Here is a 20,574-nt window from a genome sequence, read left to right as displayed (position 1 = left end):
GGAGCTCCTCAGATAAAGTTGATCAGCTGCATGCTTCGTTTTTGCCCATCCTGCCAACGATGCTGACTGGATGAAATCCATCCTTCCATCCCATTCCTGTCGGCATCAGACTGGAAGGTTTCTCACCTGATTAGGACAAGCTGACTATTTACCATCCTGGCTTTGGTTTGAGTTAAACAGAGGGTGTTTAAACCCATGTTGCATAATAATCAAGATGCTCCACAGCTTTTTTCATGCTGTCTATGTCGCCCTGGTGGCAAAAAAGAGAAAAATCTCCAAAGGTAAGAGATGTTAACTGCCTCCTGCAGTTGAGATACAGATGTGGGATATGTTGAGTGAAGTACAAGCTGTGTCTGCTGTCTGACAGCAAGTATTTAAATAATGGGCTCTGTTTCCATGTGCGCAAGTTGCCCCTGATGAGAAATCGTCAAGGCGATGCTGGGGTGTGTCCATTGTAGGAAATCTGAGGAATGCCATTACTTGAGTTGTCAAGAATTTCCTGAAAATGAAACAAACATTTTTCAAAGACAAGCTGAAGCTAAATAAGACTAAATTGTTTTTGTGCTCCAAAACTATCTTTTTTTTTTTTTTTTTGCTGATATGCCCTACTTTTTCAGTCATCTCATGTGAATGGTGCAGTGAGTGTTCCCTCTCCAGGAACATCCTCTGCTGCTCAGAGCTGGCCAGTCGACAAGTCAGCCAAGTGGATAAGGTACAGGACGAGATCCCTGAAGAAGAAAGGGAACAATTTTTAATTAATTTAATTTATTTTTTTTACAGAAATTCCCACTACTCATCAAAAATGTTGTTATTGCAGTGCCTTCAACAAAGAAAGATTGGAAGCATTGTAAACTAACCTGAACATTAATTAAGCATTGTCTATTTAATGCTCGACGTCTTTAAATCTCTGTAGTTTATTTTTTAATAAAAACTATGACAGTTCTCTCTTTTCTGTTGGGTTTGCAGGCATTTCACAGATACTTTTATGGAAAAGAGCAGAGACGTGTTGGGGAAATTTACATTCCGAATATTTTCAATTCAATGTAATTAAACTTTATTTGTATAGCACCACTTCACAACAATGTTGTCACAGGGCATTTTACATACTTGAATCAACATACACATCATTTCAAGCCAATTCATACATATCCTATAATAGAAACAAACCGATTGCATCGAGTCATGACTTCGATCCAATCCCCCAACCTGAGCATGCACGCAGTGACAGTGCTTTCATATACTGTAAATTCATCTCCATATTAGTGCCATATTGTACATATTAATGCTATGCCTAATTTTAACTTGAGAGTAGTGTCAGACAGATAGCGCTCATTGTGAATTCTGCAGAACCCAGTCTGAGTCCAGGTAAAGCTATAGTCTGATTCCAGCTGTTGTCTTATTGAGGTGAGTGTTTAGAAACCATTTTACTGTTTCCATACATGCACTGTCCACTAAATCAGCACCCACAGGTAGCCGTTAAGAGGGATGTAAGCTGAGGCCCTGAGCAGAGTAAAAATGCTCTTGGAGGAAGAATGAGTTTACTTTGCTCAGGGCACAAAAAGAAAGGTTCCTGGATTATTTTCACTAATTATTTAATGAAGACGACAGACTTTTAAAACATATATAGCAGACATACTGTATATAGAACATCTAATTAAATGTCAAGTTGTTGCTATGGTTGCTGTCGAAGTCGGGTCTGAAGGTACATTGATATCCAGGGCTCAGATGAAGAAAGTTTAGCATACGTGTGTGAGGTTTTATTTTTACTGTTACTGTGTATTTTAACTTTGTAGAATTTTTCTGTATGATATGTATGTAAAAAAGACATTTTCTAATTAAAGAATACATGTTTGTAAGGTGCGGTATGAAGCACTGTTAAATGACTCATTTAACCTCAGTCAGTGTGTTCTTGCTTCCATCAAGAAATTATCTAAAAGATGCTCTAGAATACATAAAACCAGTTTCAAACTGTGGGATAATGCATCACCATAAACTGTGTCATGTATTTGTGTTTTTATTTAATTTACCCAGACAGGCTAGAGTCATGGCAGCCAGGTGGATTGAATGCATTGAGTTTGGCTGTTTGTTCACTGCCCGAACAAACTGGAAGTTGAGAATCCCACCAATCAGGCCACAGATGCAGCATGCTGAAAAGAGGATCATCTGAAAGACACACGCAAACATGGACATGGAGAAATTTTTATGAAAGCAGCAGAATTGATAGCACATCAACGGAAATGTAAATAAACTGACTGAATGTGATGAGATAGGAGACAAATGACCACCTAGATTCCATCTCTTGGTGAAAAACAGCCGCGGTGATGAGTAATAGGCATCAGTCAAAATAAATCTCATTTCACGTTAGAAAATTGCATTGCTCTCAAAGCAAACTGTCTTCCAGAAACACGCCACAGCCTGTGAATATGCTTTCATTACTGACTTGCTGTGTTAATGAATGATTGTGTTAGATTAGTGTTGATGAGTGAAGAGATTTTACCTGTCACATGTTATCAATTACCTCTTTTTGAACCTAAAAAAATCAGTATTTCCAATTTGATCATTTTTTTCTTCCATTATTTTGTTGTCAGAATGATGAGAAACTTCATGTTGATTGTAAATGTGTGTGTGTGTATTGTGACTGCACTGCAGGTAATCTCTTATTGCTCCCAGATCAGATGCCGTTAGTGCCTTTAACCGCATGGAAAAGAGCATCTCAGATTTCAGTCATTACCCAGAGAAGTGTGGAAAGCGGCTGGCAGGGGTCTGGAGCCAAACCAACCTAATGCAATCATCATCCCACATGCGGAGTGCAAGAGAGGGGATGTGAGAAGATCAGGAGAGAAAGATAGAGCAGGTAAGAGCCTTGAAATGGCATGGAGGATGAGGCTGAGTGGAAAAGGCAAACGAATGATGAGCGAGGGAAAGGCATGGGGAGAAAGACAAAAGTGAGGGACAGATGGGATGAGACAGAGAGATGTTTGTTACAACAGATTGGACTGACATTGATCCATCATTAGTGCTCTGCCTGCAGGAGACAGAGAGTCAGAGAGAAACACGAGGACTGGGAGACACCAGGAGACTGTAAAAAAGACAGGGAGAGGGACAGAAAGAGAAGAGAGGTGACTGCTTGTCTCCTCTGATTTTCTCAGATGTCTCATTCAGAGCACAATGTGAGCACCTGCCTGCAGGACAAAACACATACCCACATTTTGCTGTTTGCAGACTCTCCTTATAGCATATTTGTAAAATTATGAATGTAAACTTGTAAACGCAGTTTCTACATGCATGCATGTACATTCTATGAAACCTATCGGGACTCAAATGCAACATGTTTCCTGAAAGAAAGATTTTCAAAAATGTGTTCATGCCAATTATTTTAATCCTACCAGCGGTGTTTGTGCCAAGTCCTTTAGGGGAAACATGAGTGTATCTCAGTCTATTCCAAGCAGAATATCAGTAATATCAATTAATAAAGGGGTTAAAATATTTGCAGCAGATATTTACATAGTTAGATGAGAAGACTGCTACAGCTCAAACACCTGTGAGGAAATAAACAGACATACTTGCTGAGCACAGTGTAAAAGCCTAAAGGAAACACAGCTGGCTGGGTACAATCGTAACAAAACCAACATTTAGCGCCCACTTTGTCTGGACAGTCTATGGACATTTTCAGTGGTTTAAATCTAGATTAACTACTACTTGGGGCAGCCTTTTTCTTCATGTTAGTTCTTTGTTATGTATAGTCCAACAAGGATCTTTTTGGGGCCAAATCTTAAGTACATTATAGATTTTCTGAGGAAAATTCCTTAATACTAATGTCCAGTGATAAGAAGAAAGCCCCCCTCTTTGTATGCTTAGATAAAGTCTGACACCATGTATGCATCCAAGATTATGTTATGACCAAGCAAAAACACAAGATGAGGAAATGGTGTTTCCCCTCATGGTGGCTTGGTTTCCTCTCTAAGATAAGCAATGACTGAAAATTAAAAAAACCTCAGAGATGACCTGGCAGATTTATCAGGTCGTTCATGCATTTGAAAGGGATAGTTGCAGCACCCCTATGGAGAACTGGAAGGCATGCCCAGTTTGGTGAATGCCCCTTGGCTGACCCAGGACTACACAAAGAAATGCTATTAAGGAGTGACTGGGAGGCCTGAGAGTGTCTGCTCCTCCTGTTACTGTGACTCTGAGATATATCGAATGATTTGCAGCAGGGATGAATGAATTTTTGGTTCAGTCAGTCAATGTTTATGCAATCATCTTTTCATTTCTCACAGTCTATACAGTATGAATGTATGTCTGTATGTATGTATCTATGTGTCCATATATATATATATATATATATATATATATATATATATATATATATATATATATGTGTGTGTGTGTGTGTGTGTGTGTGTGTGTGTGTGTGTGTGTGTGTGTGTGTGTTTGTGTGTGAGGATACGACTATGTGTAAAAGAATGAGTACACTGTATAAGTGCAAATACTTACAATAAGACCCGTCCTTTTTCGAGCACACAGCACTCCACACATCCCACACAACAGGAACTGGAAAAGACCAAAAAAGAAAAAACAAAAACATTTAAATCAATTTAAAAACAAATAGCCACAAAAACAAACAAACAAACAAAAAACATACAAAAACAAAGAAAATATGAAAATTATGAGTTTGCTATCTAAAAAATTATCTTTTAGGAAACTACACATGTTTTGAATGAACATTATTATTTCTTCATCCCAGTCTCAAAAAGAAGAAAAGATAATACACAAGCTCTGTTGCATTTTTCCCCCCATCTCCCAAAATAGTGTGTCATGGCATGGTGCCATATTGTCCCGGATGTCAGTAATTTAGACTGAACTGAAGCGATGGGGTGTGTTTGCTGGCAGAGCAAGCTTAATAATAGGACAGCATAGTGAGCTGTGAGATGCATTGTTTTGCTCAAATTTGCTGGAAGCAGTAGTGAGAATAAGTGTGCAATAGGAGTTTCCTCTCATCAGATTTGATTAAAGTGCAAAATAAAGGATCACACCTTAAAAATCCAATTTCAGTTGATGCTCAAGGATCATTTTCATACTTTTCCTGTCTCTGAACACAGTTTTCACTGAATAGGCTTGTCCTTCAGCCATATATGAAACATTTTTAAGTGACTTAATAGTTTTAGATTTTATTGATGTGTTAGTTTTGGTTCTGTTTATGCTTTAGTTCCTGTTCTATTGTTTTGGGCTTCTGTAGCTCAGGTTGGGGTTTCAGTGTTTCATGCTTTTTGTCTGTTATCCATTACTCCGAGTGCTCTTTGTCCATTATAAGTGAGGATTTGGCATCTTGGTTTAATTAACATTTTGATCGGCATTTTTTCCTTTATGCCTCCTTGTAAATTCAGTTAACTTTGTTTTTTATAGACCCTCCCTATAATTGCTGTCCCCAGTTGGTACCAGCTCAAAAATACACAATCAAATGTAAATATCTATTTTAAACATACTTTGCCTGGATGAACCTCAGATGGCCAAATAAAAGTCAAAGCAGTAAAGGGCTTCTACATGTTGTTCTATAAGTTGTTCAATATCAAAACACCCTTTTCTTGATCAAATGCATCATTTGTACAACATCATCTTGCTAACTGCCTACAAGGGAAATATACTTACATAAACTGTTTACCTTTAATAGGTTCTCCGTATTTGAGTATCAGAAGTTTATGTTAAATATATTATAACTGCATCCTTTATTTAATTGTTTATTCTCTTTTTGTATGAATTTTTGTATTTATTTTAGAATGTCAAAAAGACCTGAGGTCAATTTTTTGTTCACTGTATGTCATGTGGAAATGACAATAAAGTGTTGCATCCTTGTATGAAGACAATATAAATCCCCAAACCATCAGATGTGATTAGTGGATTATTGTACAAAGTTACACTGCCAAAAGGGCTGAAGAAATTATTACCAAGTGTTGTGATTTGGTTCAAAGCAAATTTTTCTTGTCATGAAAGAAGTATAAGTTTTTGTACAGCAGTGATAAAAAAAAAAAAAAAAAAAAGACAATATCAGATAATCGGAAGGAAACAAACGTTGATGAAATATGATTGGCTATTTGCTTTTACACATTATTTTTAGAGTTAGATGAGAGGGCTGCTTAAGTTGTAATAATCAGATAAATATTTTAGAACATTTAGACCTTAAAGGTCTCATTTACATGAGCCTCCTATTCCCAGTAGCTTCTGCCTCCCATCAAATGTTTTCTAGATCCAGTCCTGCATCTGGGGGGCAAAGTAATATATTATAAGAAAGTGAATCTATTCCATCCCAGCCTCTCGCAAACCAGTAAGAGAAACTACAACTGGGAAGTAAAATTTAAACAATTGAAGTAAATAAACTAATAAAATTGAAATATAATTATGTACAAATGGACTTGATAGCAAGTAAAGTATTTATTTATTTATTTTTTTGCACAAAAATAAGTCTGGATCAAGTTTAAGTATTCTAAAGGAAACCAAATTTAGCTTTAGTAGCTCCTGAAATCTATAACAAGCAGTTGGACGATCTACTTTAAGGACAGGAGTCAGTCAGTCTCCAGGACAGCTGATTTAGCAGACAGAGCTCAGCACCTTTGAGTTTGACACATACATGTCAGATTACATAACACTTTCTTCTTCAACACTACTGTGGAAACACACACACACATGCACCTGCATCTCCTCTCACATAAACAATAATGGCAGCTTAATGTTTTTTTCAGGTTCTCTAAGCTCAAACTAATAATAATAAGCTAATTCACATTTACATCTAGCAGCAGCAACATTACAAAAAAGATTCATTCAATGGCTGTCTGAAACTTAACTTCTCATTGTTCAACAGTAAAATCTGGACAATGAGGCTGAGAGCAGTACTTTAACAAGACCAGACATCTACAGAGGACTGGGAGGATGATCAGGCGTAAAAGCTTTGACCCCCACCCATGCACTGACGAGCAGTTCAAGCATGAATTAATAAAACCAATCTTTAGATCCAGTGCAGCAGGGTGAGTGGCTGTGAGTCTCTCCACAACATTATCATCAAATAGCACATCCACAAACAATCAAACAAGTTTTCTAGATGAGGAAAATAAGTCCAAACTTCTCAAACAAATCCCTTCTGCAGCATCAACAACTGAAAATAATTTTTAAAAGAAAGTTGGGACTTCCGGGGGGGGGGGGGGGGGGGCTGCTTTCAATCATTTGATCAATCACATCATATTTATAAAAGAATCCAATGGAAGCTTTTCACCTCCTATCAACCATTACAAAACATCTCTGCTTCTCTGTAACAAGACCAAAATACTCATCCTTCCTGGAAGTAAACCAGCGGGAAAGAAAAGACAGTAAGTGTTCCCAGGACTTACACAGAGTCCACTCCAGACCGGAGACGCATCCCCCTGCTGCGGCGTGTGCTCCCCCCGGACCCAGCTGATCCCCACGGCTCCCAGGACGATGCTCGCTACACCCAAGCCGACTTCCAGCACGGAGAGCAGGAGCAGGCTCCACAGGATTTTGCGGCTGGAGCACATCCTGCCGCGGGCATCTCTCCAGCTCCAGCAGGAGACGGCAAACAGATGGCAGGAGAGGAGTCTAGTGGCTCTGCTTCATTCCCAACTGGACAATATAGTGCTCTTAATAAAATAAATAAAGAAAAAGAAAACAAAAGTAGATCCAAACGGAAGAGAAAGTCGTGTGGGAACTTAAAGATCAGGTTAACAGACTGAAAGACAGAACAACTGGCTCTGCGGTTGGATGTTTTGAAGAGAGAGCGCTCCGCCGAAGTTCCTCCGCCGCACAGTTGCGTCTGTGCCGCATGGCGCTGTCCAAGGTACCTAAGCGCCTCTGCAAACACGCACACACACAACAACAAGCACAGTTTCCTGGCACGCACACGTGAACACGATACAAAAAAAGGAAGTAAGCCAGGAAGCCAGGGGTCTTAGGCTTCCCCCTTGTGGAAATGTTAAACAGATAAATGGCAGAGAATTGTGAACAGCTGTGAAGCGCATTCAGCCCTAAAGGCACACTCAGCTTCTACCACGACGCAGGACTCACAGGGTTCATATTAAAATAGCAGCTTATATGAATAGACACAAAAATATGAGACAATGGGTTCTGATCATGTTTTCAGTTTCACATGAAGCTAAGAGTAGACAAAGTCACCAGAAAAATACTTTTACATGTTTGAAAAAGTACAATACGCACTCCTAATGTTGGTTTTTATTTCTCTCTTTTGTTTCACACCTAAAGACAATGTATGTAAAGACACGATTTATGTTTAATTCTTTTAAATTTCATGCAGAACAAAACAGTTTCCAGCTAACACTATTTCTGGAAAGACAGCTTCATATATTGAAGAATTTCAGCCTGAAACAATAATGGTGTAATTCCATTCAAACTTAATGATGATAAAGAACATCATAACATCATACAAATTCATGTCAACTATAACTTTGGAACAAGCAGGACAAATAAATAATCACGGAAAACTGTTTCAGTGATATGTTTACTGTATACTTTATTATGATATGAATAGAATTTACATTTATTACTATTCATTCACTTAATCCAATTCAGGGTCACGGGGAAGCTGGAGCCTATCCCAGCAGTCTTTGGGCGAAAGGCAGGGTACACCCTGGACAGGTTGCCAGTCCATCGCAGGGCCACACAAAGACAAACAACCACTCATGCTCACTCCCATGGGCAATTTAGAGTAACCAATCAACCTAACATGCATGTCTTTGGACAGTAGGAGGAAGCTGGAGTACCCAGAGAGAACCCACACATACATGAGGAGAACATGCAAACTCCACACAGAAAGGCCACTGACCAAACCTTGACCCAGCCAAGGATTGAACTAGTGACCTTCTTGCTGTGAGGCCAGAGTGCTAACCACCATGCCACCGTGCAGCCCGTTTATAATTGGTCCATTAGTGGTAGCATAATTCCAGCAACCACTAAAGGAGAGATCCTTATGTCAAACAGAAGGATGGGTCATGGCCTGAAACATCGCTACTTTTTCTGCTTGGTGAACAAAACACATCAGCAGCCGCAGGTTGTAGCTTCATCAAGCTGAGGATGTGCGTTATTTTATACTTATACATAACGGTATAGACAATCTTATTATGGTTTGATGTTGGAGGTAGGACCCAACAAACAGAGATTGTAGTCTAATCAGTAAACAACTTCTTATCAAGGCGCCCTAAATCATGGAGAATGTTTTCTCGGTAAGAGCTCTATAGAGACATAACAGAGTTGAACTGTTGAGGGTTTTCCTAATGAACATGAAACTTTGTTCTGCAAGGAGAGATGGCTCTGGCTGTGCAGAGCAGAAAGATTACAGGTGAACAAACTCAAAACGGACCTTAAAAAACGTTTTTCTGAATGTTTCTACACATCTCAGAGTATTTGACATGCATAGGAACATTGGGTGATATGACTAGTCTGTGTTGCTTTTAGATCCTTTAGGATATTGTTTTCTGAATTGTTGATGTGTTTCACAAGCTGGTTGTAGCCAAAGAGCCATTTTCCCCTTTGCTTTCTAATGTTGTTATTTGTGATGTGCAACTAGTAAACCAGCATGCAGCAAGCATGTAACATCAGCAGGCGAGTTTGTCTGGGTCTGAGCTGAGTGTAAATTTTCTGACAACCTAATCAGGTTGGTCCATTTGATGTGTCACTGCCAGGCTGTTTGGCTGGTTTGTGACCACTGATAAGCTGGGAGGACTGGCCTGCTTTGTCAGCCCTCTTTCAACGAGCCAATGTGAGGATGACATTTTGGAGATGGAAATGTTTTACAGTACATTATAAACAAGAACATTATTCCAGCCGGAGTTAAGGTCGCTGTGAGGACTCATTAAATACAGAAACAGGGAGCAGCAGATGTTTTCAAACCTGCAAAGAAAGATAAATGCCTTGAAACGTATGTTCGCACCACTTGTCCTCACATAAAAGCAAAAAGTTGTCCAGAGTCTTAAAAAAATTTTAACTCCTGAGAGATGAAAAATATTGATTAAAAAAATAATATAACACCAAATGCCACATTTTGACACTTTTGTAGCGACAAACTAAGAAATCTGATCTGATATGAACAAGTTTCATAAATCTTGTTTTCAGGTGAATGCCAGTTTCTGCTGAACTTTAGCAAACGCTTCAATTATTTATTAGCTTTACCAAATTTAAGGGTTTTCCTCCTTTCTTTGTCTTTTTCTCAAGGGGTCACCACAATGAATCACCTGCTCCCACCTACCCATCTGGTACGGAAGCCGTGTTCACATGTTTTTGTCAGCATTTGTTTTACACTGGATGCCCTTCTTAATGCAACCCTGTATTTATCTGATCTCGGGACCGGCCCTCAGAGACACTGGATTGTGCCCTCCTCGGGACAGCATCCTCCTGACAACCGGCTCGACCTCCTGAGCCACCGCCACACATTAACCAAAGCTGAGTGATATAGGGCAATATTCAACCAATTCCATTCTATTCCATTCTATTCTATTCTATTCTATTCTATTCTATTCTATTCTATTCTATTCTACAGACATTTAGCAGACGCTTTTATCCCAAGCGACTTACATATGAGTGAGAACAACACAAGCACGAAATCAAACAGTAGAGGACATTGTAGGAAGGTGTTAGTGGACTGTCCAGTTGGACACACGCCCTTACATGAAGCACTATGGGCCTTTTATTTCAAGAAAAAATGGGGTTATAGTTGCAAAGCTTAGAAGTGTAAAGACAAAGAGGCAACTTTAAAAAAGATATTTAGCCTTAATTGTCTGTTGTTGTGCTTGATTTGAATGAATTACAAGCGCAAAATTAATGTGCAATCAGAACTTTCAGGGAAAAGAAAGGAAATTAGTTTTCCAGAGCCTGTACACTGTTTTCACACCTTCCCAAGCTCTTTCACACATACAACAACAGATTCAGGCTTTCTTCACATCACAGGTTCCTCACTGATCGATGATCAATCGACACATCACAGCTAGTGGCTACTAAAAGATAAAGAGTCATTAGACTGTTACAGTAAGCTTTGTAATTCCTGGTGTGTTTGCATTACATGTCCACATTCAGAACAATCAGAGTTCACATGCAACAAATATAATATGAAGGTAAAGATGATTTTAGCTGCAAAGCAAAGTGCAAGTGGGCTTCTGCAATGACATGGACATACTTTACCCTTGGTATAGAACAAGTGACAGTGCTGACTATTTTATGGTCAAAGTGATGTTATATTCTGCTGAGGAAAGCTACATTGACCATGGCACACAACACTGCACCAGCAATGTTTACACACATGCTGCCCCTCCATAATTAAACATCCATGCACCGCCCGTAATTCTTAAAGAAACACACACTCAAAGGTATGTTTGTGGACACAGTCTTGACTTTGGAGACAAACTTTCAGCTTGAGGTTCTAAAAAACATATGATAAAAATTCAAAGTGCATTAACACAAAGTTTCCAGTAGTAACTTTGGGTTTTTAGTTTTAAATCCAGTAAAAACATAATCACACTAATCCCAAAATCATTCCATGATAAACTCATATTCTAGTGGTGAAAGCAGTGGTGGATTTTCCTCATGTAAGCCTCGCAAGTGTGTATCTCTTTAGGAAGAACATCAATCTTTCTTTGATATAAATCCTTCAGGCGAGCTTTGATGGGGCGTCGATTTTCAGTTGTGTTTATAAAACTGGTTTTATTTCCCAGCAGCAGCTTCAGTAGAAAGTTGCTGGTGGCTTGGCCTGGCAGATTTTCATTAGTCTGGAATAAGATGCTGCCCTTGGCCGCTTGCCTGTGAGCTGTAGGTTTGGATCAATGGCAGACTTGATGACACACTGGATTTTTTTTCTCTCTTCTTCTCTCTGTGCATTCAGTGCTTCATCTCCACCATTTTACACTGTTTTTATCGCTTCAAATCGCACCAACAGAATTTAATTAAAAGGTGTATTTTTCAGTACTAACTTATTATTGATTGTAAACCGACAACTTTTCTCTTCTACCTCCGTTCATGATCTCACTCAGAGCTACAGCTGGCTACAGTTATATAAATATGGATCTTCCCAGTGCTGGATAATGCTGTCCTGAAGTTTGTTTTATTTTGCTCTATTTGCTGATGACTAAGCAGAATAGCTTTTCACCTGTCCATCAAAGTCCCATTAATGATGATTGATGAAGATTAATGAATGATAGAAGGGGCTGGATCAATTGCCCGATCACCTTCATCATCAGTCAGTAATAAAGTTAATATTTACAAAAACTGCTCAAACATTTAGATAGATAGATAGATAGATAGATAGATAGATAGATAGATAGATAGATAGATAGATAGATAGATAGATAGATAGATAGATAGATAGATAGATAGATAGATTCTCTGCTGAAGCAATTTTTGACAAATTAAGCCCTATTAAAATCATTGACAAGCCTGCATATAATGTGTGTGTGTGTGTGTGTGTGTGTGTGTGTGTGTGTGGCTGTGTGTGTGTGTTTTATGAGGGTGAGACCGAATCACAAGGCACTCAATTGTACTATATTTAGCTTTTTGCTCGGCTATTTTCTTCCTGTTACTCTCCAGTTGATTGAGTAATGCAATGGAATTGCAAGACTTGTTCATTCATTCTGTGAGCTTAAAAAATGATTTCTTACAATATACAGTTCTGACTTGCACTGCAGAAAGATGATTCTGGGAAAAGAACAACGCACATCAATACTCTTTTCACACTTTTTGTCTTGCCTGAGGAAGCAGCAGAGGGGAGAAACATATATAAAGCTTCTATTCCACTAAGTGGTTGAGAATAGGAGATATCTGGAGGTGCCTGGAACTATGACGTCCCCGGGGGCTTATTATTACACTCTCAGTAAAGCCATCCTCTCTTAACTATATGTGAGTATGTGTCATTGGGGGATATGTGACTGCTGGGTCCATAATGAGACTGGCACTGAGCAAATATCAGTCTGTCATCACTGCCAGCAGACAAAATAATTAAACAAAATTGAAGGGGTAAAAGATGGCAAGGAGAAGGTCTTTGTATATTTGGGATGCGTTTTAGTAATCTGGAACAAGTTTGACTTTCGTGACTCAGTTTAATATTGGTCTGAAATGCCTATTTTCTACACACAAAACAAATACAGAAAAAATGTAGATACTATAGTTATAGGCTACATGTCACATTTATTTCAGGCATGCACCATTTCTCCCATCACAAAGGCAACTGAATTTAACTGAACTGGACTGCATGTGACTTTTTGAAACCATAGATGGAAATAATACAAGCATACAAATGTGGAGTAGTTTCCAGTCCCTGACAATTGGTATGAGAGAATAAGCACATTTTTATACAGTATCCCATATATATATATATATATGTATATATATATGTATGTATATATATATATATATATATATATATATATATATATATATATATATATATATATATATATATATATATATATATATATATATATATATATATATATATATATATATGTATGTATGTATATATATATATATATATTTTTTTTTTTTTCTGCTTATCTAATTTGCCGTCTTGCTCCTTTTGCTGCTTGTTCGTTAGTTTAAACAGTTACAGGTTAAAAATTTGCTTCTGGGGCTTATTGACCATAACATTTGGTAATAAATATTGCATTTTTGCTTTAAATTACACAGAACTACAGAATAGATTTCTTAGGAAATGACTTTTAGGTTTGATCCATGAGGTGTTGCTCTCCTTACTGGTGGTCTGACAGTAAACTCAAGCGGAAGAGGGATTTTTCCTCTTTAAAGTTGCTGGTAATAATGTGGTCGAACCATATATGAACAACTTGGTTCAATTTGCTTCTCTGATAAAAGTGATAAGAAAATTATACTTGAAAAAATATTTATAATGGAAGTTTATTTTTAATCTGCAGAGTGTCATTATCTTTATTATTATTATTATTATTATTATTATTATTATTATTATTATTCTCTCTATGAGCTATATCGCAACACTCCACAAAAAGACTTCAGACCACATAATAATTTACATTCATTTACATGTAAGTTAAACAAGATTTCAAAACAGTCATTTGCAAATGCAAGAATAGAGCAAACGTTCAATGTTTCATAGAGCAAAAAAAGAAAAGCAATATACACAAACACACATTTTTGGATCCAAAATCTTGCATGGACAGCAGTCTGCAACTTAAGTCATTCATGTGAAGGGGTGTGTTATACATGTGCATCATTACTTCAGAGTATCAATACACTCATACTCATTGTGACAGTGAGACATTTTTCAGACAGAATTAATGGTACATTTGAAGAAAAACCAGATGCACACAATCACTTAGACACCCACACATGGATAACATATGTTCCCTATATTTTTAATAAGTCCCATAGTGTATGTAACATTTAAATGTTTGATACAAAGTTAATATTTCCAAGGTCTCCACATAGTGCATTATTTAGCTTCTCTCTCTTTCCTACTCTCAGTGAGTCTGTGTTGAAATGCTCAGGTGACACAATGCTGACACTCACACACTCACACACTCACTGTGTGGTTGCAGAACCACAGAAATGAAAATGAATGGGTGGACAACTGGAGACTGGTAAAGAGAAAAACAGCTGAGGGAGGACACAGAAGAAAATGGAAGAGATTCGAAAGATTTTGCAGTCAATCCATACAATCAAGCCAAACAAGAAAAAGGAAAAAAAGCTTTTTGAATCAATTTCCTTTGTAGAGCTTACAGAAAGGAGGAACCTCTGTTAGACTTGCTATTTTTGGAATCTGTTTTTATAGTCTATTTTATTGTTTTCTCTCCATTTCAATACATCAGGGCTGCAAAGATTCAGCACTGCTGATTGATTTTAAGATTAAATATTTAGTAAGTTGTTCCTCTCTCAGCCTGAATAATAACTAAAGTATTACTGTTTAGTAGATAAACAGCCGTGCTGCCAAGGTTGCAATCCACCATAAAATAAAAAATCTTGCACGACACTTACTGGAGGGATGACATAATGATACCCACGCAAAGAAAAGCTAAAGCTATCACAACCAAAAACTCAAAGCTTCCACTGGCTGTTTAACAATTGCTGGATTACATCACCACTGCGCTGCCTGTCTTTCATCTGAAGTCTGCAGCAAATTAGTCTGATCATGTCAGAGTCATATTACCAGAATACACTCTGTGGGAGACCATGTACATAGTCTAAGTAACACACCTGCCCAGGAAGAGTTATAATGGATCAGTTTTAGCCTATCAATCACTGATGATAAATCTGCTGCCACAGACAACTGAAGAAGCTTAAAGCAATATTATGCAAGTTTCCACCCAAAACCTTGTGCTTCTTAATTGTTTTGATCGAATGCTGACATTTATTATTATGCACATTCCTGGAGCTGTCAATGTCCTACAGCGTATCAACTTGGAAAAAACCACATTTCAGAGGTCTTTCTTTTCAGCTTGAGGCATCATGTGAGCTGCATTTGCTTTACCGCTCCACATCACGCACCAACAATGGGATGTCAGCACACTTGCAGTTTTGAATGTGAGAACAAGAGGAAATTAACGGAGAGAGCCAAGACAAGAAACAGGAAGGGTGAATGTGAGTCAACATCAGATTAGCTTTTACTGAATGAAGAGAGCTCAGAGAAGAGACAGGATGCACTTCAGATGCCTTAAATAAGCCTGTCAGAGTAAGTAAGTAAGCCTGCAGAAGTAAGCACAGCTTTAAAAAAAAAACTGAATGTTTCTTTTGACATGAAATTGGTATGAATGAAAGGAAGAACTGTATCAGATTGCAGAAAATTACACTAAATATACCTGGATCAGTTTGGTCTGTACAAAAATTTAGTGTTCTTGGATTGTTTCATGTGCTGTTCAACAATATTGTAATAAGAAAGAGATATTGAGCTCTAACATAAAGACAGTCATCCAGAAATCTTAACCCTGATATCCTTTAACCTCATGACTGAAACCTGGATCCATGAAACACCCTACTTCCTCCAGATCCTAACAGGCCATCCAGATAATGAGACTGCGTCAGTCAAAGATCACATGGATAACTCTCCTAATTAATGCCTCTGTGGTGAGACAGGTTAAAGAACCAACTTGCTTGTAGGAAAAGGTGACACACTGTCTATGTAAAGTGACCAATTAGAGTGTCTGTATGTCTGTATTAGTGATTTTGTGGACAGTCTGAGAGTGTTTTACCCCCCCCACTTTGAGCATGATGTGACACAGGATCGCCTGTCAAATTTGTCAAGAAGCATGAGTTCTCATTTTTTCCATGATTTAGGCAAAGCACTTTTTCTCTGCCAGTCACATGTTTTTGTGTGTGTGTATATATGTGTCAGTTCTTAGTGATGATCATGTAGTGTGAAAATGCACATATCTTCCACTTGCAGGGAGTATTGTTGCAGTCAGTGCCAGGAAACTGGTGGAGGAATGCCCTTGAACTCACAGCACAAACACACCTACATCCTGATGCACCACTTTGGTTACTGACATCCCTTCCAGTCTCCAAACAGACCCACATCTTAGTCACAAACAGATGGAAGGAAGGTCCAATGGTGCCATCCATGAGTAAACAGGATTTTGGTGAAGGGAATACAAATATTATTGATCATTTGCAGAGTCAAAGACCAGTCAATGCCTTACACTGGTAGCTATAGGCTTGTTTTAGGTTTAGCTATAGAAAACCACAGTGGCGGCAATCAGCAAGAACTGAAAGAGGAGCAAGAGATCAATGAAGAGTTTATTGGTAACCATGTTGACTCGGTATGCGCACAGAAAATTCACACGTGTTTGCTGATCAATATTTAATGTATGTGTGCAGATTTTCACAGATCAAGGAAATCTTCTGTCCCTGCAGACACACACATGCCGTTTAAGAGTGAACAGTTTTTAGAGGTAACCCACACAGTCATTATAGCAGAAATCAATCTTGTGTCTTTCTTCACTAAGTCCTGATTTATAAGGTCACGAGTCAGAAAGAGAGAGGGGTTCTTGGATTGTTTCATGTGCTGTTCAACAAAAAGTTAAAGTTGGAGCCTAACAATGCAGATGCCCTTTTTCGATGTTCCACACTGCTCGATACTCTTCCCATGGTGTCCATTCTTCCAGTTTCAGTATGAAACTGTGCAAGTAGAGGGGGTTGAAAAAGCTAACTAAAACAAGTAGGGAGACATTTTGAATGAGTTAGAAAGTTATTTTTAATGGTAACCATTTAAAGGTGGAGTATGTAAGATTTTCAATATTTTCAAAATAAATTAACTAAAAAAATAACTACGATAATAATTAAATAGTTTTTTGAACATTTAGGTTCCAGTCTGTCCATATTTGATGTGTTATTAACTTACAAGTTTAATTAATGACAAATGACAAAAAGCACTTTTTTTTTTTACTGGTAGGCAAACATTTAAGAAGGGTCTTTGTTATTAATTAAACTTGTAATTTAATAACACATCAAATATGGACAGACTGGAACCTACATGTTTAAAAAAAACTATCTAATTATGATTGTACTTATTTTTTTTTTTTTTAGTTAATTTATTTTGAAAATATTGAAAATCTTACATACTCCACCTTTAAGACCAGCTTGAATGGAAGCTTAAATGTGCCACCATACTCTGCACAGAGAAAAAATAAACAAAAGAGGAGTTAAATCATGTTTCAGTTGTGTGATGATAGATTGCCATTAATATTTAAGGTGGCCAATAGACTCTGATCATCATTCTCTTTTGTGCTCCCAACTTTGCAGATAATCCAAACGATCACTCTTTGCTTTAGATTTATTGTCACTTCTTTTTCCACTGCTGCGGTGTTTTTCTATATTATGCCATAAAGCTGCCTTTAAGTTCCTTGATAACATCAGTGCTAATATGAAAAAGTTATGTGTATAAGTATAAGTAAATATAAGTATGGCTTATGCTTGATCATCTTGTCATCTTTGCTTGAACTCTTAACTCTAAACAAATAATGTTTAAACTGTGCAAATCAGTGGGAAATTCCCCCCAAAATGATCTATGGAGACATGATTTATTTAAGAAAATTCCCAGCAGCTGCACGAAGATAAATAGTGACATCAGAAATAGCAGCAGCAGTTCTCAGCTGCCAGTTGGCTAGAAGCCTTTAACAATGGATGTGTTGCACTGCATGCAAAACTAAACAGTTTTTAAAAGTCAGTGCATGTGGGATAAATCCATCTACTGATGCAAAAAATAAAAATGGCAGCCACTAATTATGCACAGATATTGTTATAATAAACACAACTATTATTTGGAGAAAGTTATCACGTTTGTGTGTAGAAACGTTAAGCTGCACCCCTGTCTGTTTTTCTCAAATGCTGAGTTTTTATTGTTGTGTGTTTTAACACTTGCTTTTGTTGTATTCTCATGCTACCAGACTCACCTGTCAGCAGTGTTGGGTAGTAACGTGTTACTTGTAAATGTTGTCATTTGGTTTCTGGGTCTGCTTTCTGAAATACAGGTGCTTACTTGGTGCTTCCTCTACTCCATTTGTGAAACTGTCACAATTCTCTCACAGCTGCCCACAATAAAGCAATAAATAACCCCTGGATGTAAAATGGGAAATGTGAAAGCAAGTGTCCTTTTTTTTTCAGGAACTAATGACTACAACTCCATTTCCTTGGTTACAGTACAAACCAGCATGGCTGTACACATACGTACGCACAATTTTACCTAGCAAAGAGACAGCAGAGTGACAATCTATCTATCTATCTATCTATCTATCTATCTATCTATCTATCTATCTATCTATCTATCTATCTATCTATCTATCTATCTATCTATCTATCTATCTATCTATCTATCTATCTATCTATCTATCTATCTATCTATCTATATCTACCTACCTACCAACAACATTACTAGACATTATTATTCATAAGTTGAACATTTCACAAATGGATTAAAATTTTAGGCATTTGTTATAATATTTATTTATTTTATTAAACATTCTACTGACCTGACAGCAGAAATAAATTCATAGTGAAAAATTAATTTATTGTTGAGTATTATATTTCGTACAACACTAAATTACAAGAATATAAATGGGAGCACTTTCAAGAAAATTCCTTCAAAGTGTCTAAAAAGTTGCTTTTAACAGTAACTTAGTTCCTTTTTGGTGTCAGTAATAAAAAAAAAGTAACCAAGTTACATTTTCAAGTAGCAAGCACAGTCCTTCCTGTCAATACGGCGACTGTTTTGCATATGGTGAAATGATCACCTTTAAATTTTCAGCAGCCATTCATGCATTATCCATTACAATAGATGACATGCACATTCAGGCATGAGGCAGTGTAAAAGGAAGTGAAAAGGTTTGGGAAACCTTCGGCATTGCTTTAATGTGATGATGGGTGATAAAATGTTCCATGTTGCAACTGATACAGGGTTTTTGTGTCTTTTCTTCTAAAGTGTGTATTTAAAAGGTTGTTGTGTTTAAAGATTTACACAGATGGTGGGACATCTCTTGTTTATACAGTCTTTCTTACATTTCCTCTCTCTGAGCTTTAACAGTGTTCACAATTTGTTCCAAACATTCAAACAATAAGCCTTTGTTATGTGAGACTTTGTGGTGACAGTGTGAAAACTATGCTCTGGATCTAGTTCCTGTTTTTCTTAAGCTGAATCTCTCAGCATTTAAGCAGCATCTGCTGTATGGGCAACAAGCCTGCCAAGTAAACAAGGTCCTTATAAACTATTAAACACTTCAGCGCAAGGCATGCACGCAATATAGCAAAGATGCACAAATGCAAGTACGTTTGAGGAGTAAGTGAGAGTCCCAGTGCAGACTCGGTGGCCTCTTTTTCCCCCAGCCACAGTGAAATTCGATCTTTCGCTCCATCCTCTGGAAGGAGGTTGTATGCTGAAACATCAGCCTGTTCACGTCCCTCTTGGCAAACTGATGAATGACTTCGTAAGCACAGTTCAGGCCAACCTGATTCAGCTCCACTACAGACACCCGAAACTTTAAAATCTGTTCTTTTTACTTTGAAGTGTGCAGTTATAAAAACCAACCAGAGTTTTCTTTTAGCTGAGCAAAAATTCAGGTGCTTTCTGACTCTCCGGTGCTGAAGCTTGACTTTTGTCTGCATGTATGCAGTCAGGTAAAAAACATACAAAAAAATGTCTCTAACCTTAAATGCACCTTTTATTCCCTCTGTACATTTCCCTTTTCAATCTGTCAGAAATACGATATTTTAGACAATACTAAATTGAAAATAAAAATCTGCTAACTATATGATTTGACACAGGTTTTTTTTTTCTTTTGTAGCTTCCAGATCATTTTATGACTACTGTTTACAAGGTGACACCACTAGAGGTCCCTGTTACACAGTCTTCAAGACATACTTGTTCATAAATCTTTGACTGGGCCTGTAATTAACAAGTGCATTTATTTTACTTTCTAATGTAACATCATGGTCATAAACATCTCATAAACAAACTATTGAGTCAACAGATGTTTAATTTTAAATGAAATCCACACAGAAATAGTAATTCACATCACAAGACTTCAAACAACCTCTTTATTATTGACCTTTCTCAGACCT

The 20,574-nt window shown here is 37.6% G+C and overlaps 1 protein-coding gene across 1 annotated transcript; it reads right to left on the bottom strand.

The window, feature by feature from the left end:
- Nucleotides 1–385: 385 nt before the first annotated feature.
- On the bottom strand, nt 386–7,541 carry tmem196 (transmembrane protein 196; the record flags this gene model as incomplete). Its single annotated transcript, XM_079259113.1, has 5 exons — nt 386–499; nt 610–728; nt 2,028–2,163; nt 4,495–4,551; nt 7,377–7,541. 5 exons carry the CDS (start codon nt 7,539–7,541, stop codon nt 428–430), a joined length of 549 nt encoding a protein of 182 aa, XP_079115239.1. The 3' UTR covers nt 386–427.
- Nucleotides 7,542–20,574: the final 13,033 nt, after the last annotated feature.

The sequence above is a fragment of the Telmatherina bonti genome (genome assembly GCF_933228915.1).
Source record: "Telmatherina bonti genome assembly, chromosome: 19".
Classification (NCBI taxonomy): Eukaryota; Metazoa; Chordata; class Actinopteri; order Atheriniformes; family Telmatherinidae; genus Telmatherina; species Telmatherina bonti.
Note: the sequence above shows the minus strand (reverse complement) of the source record. Positions and strands in the feature narration are given on the sequence as shown.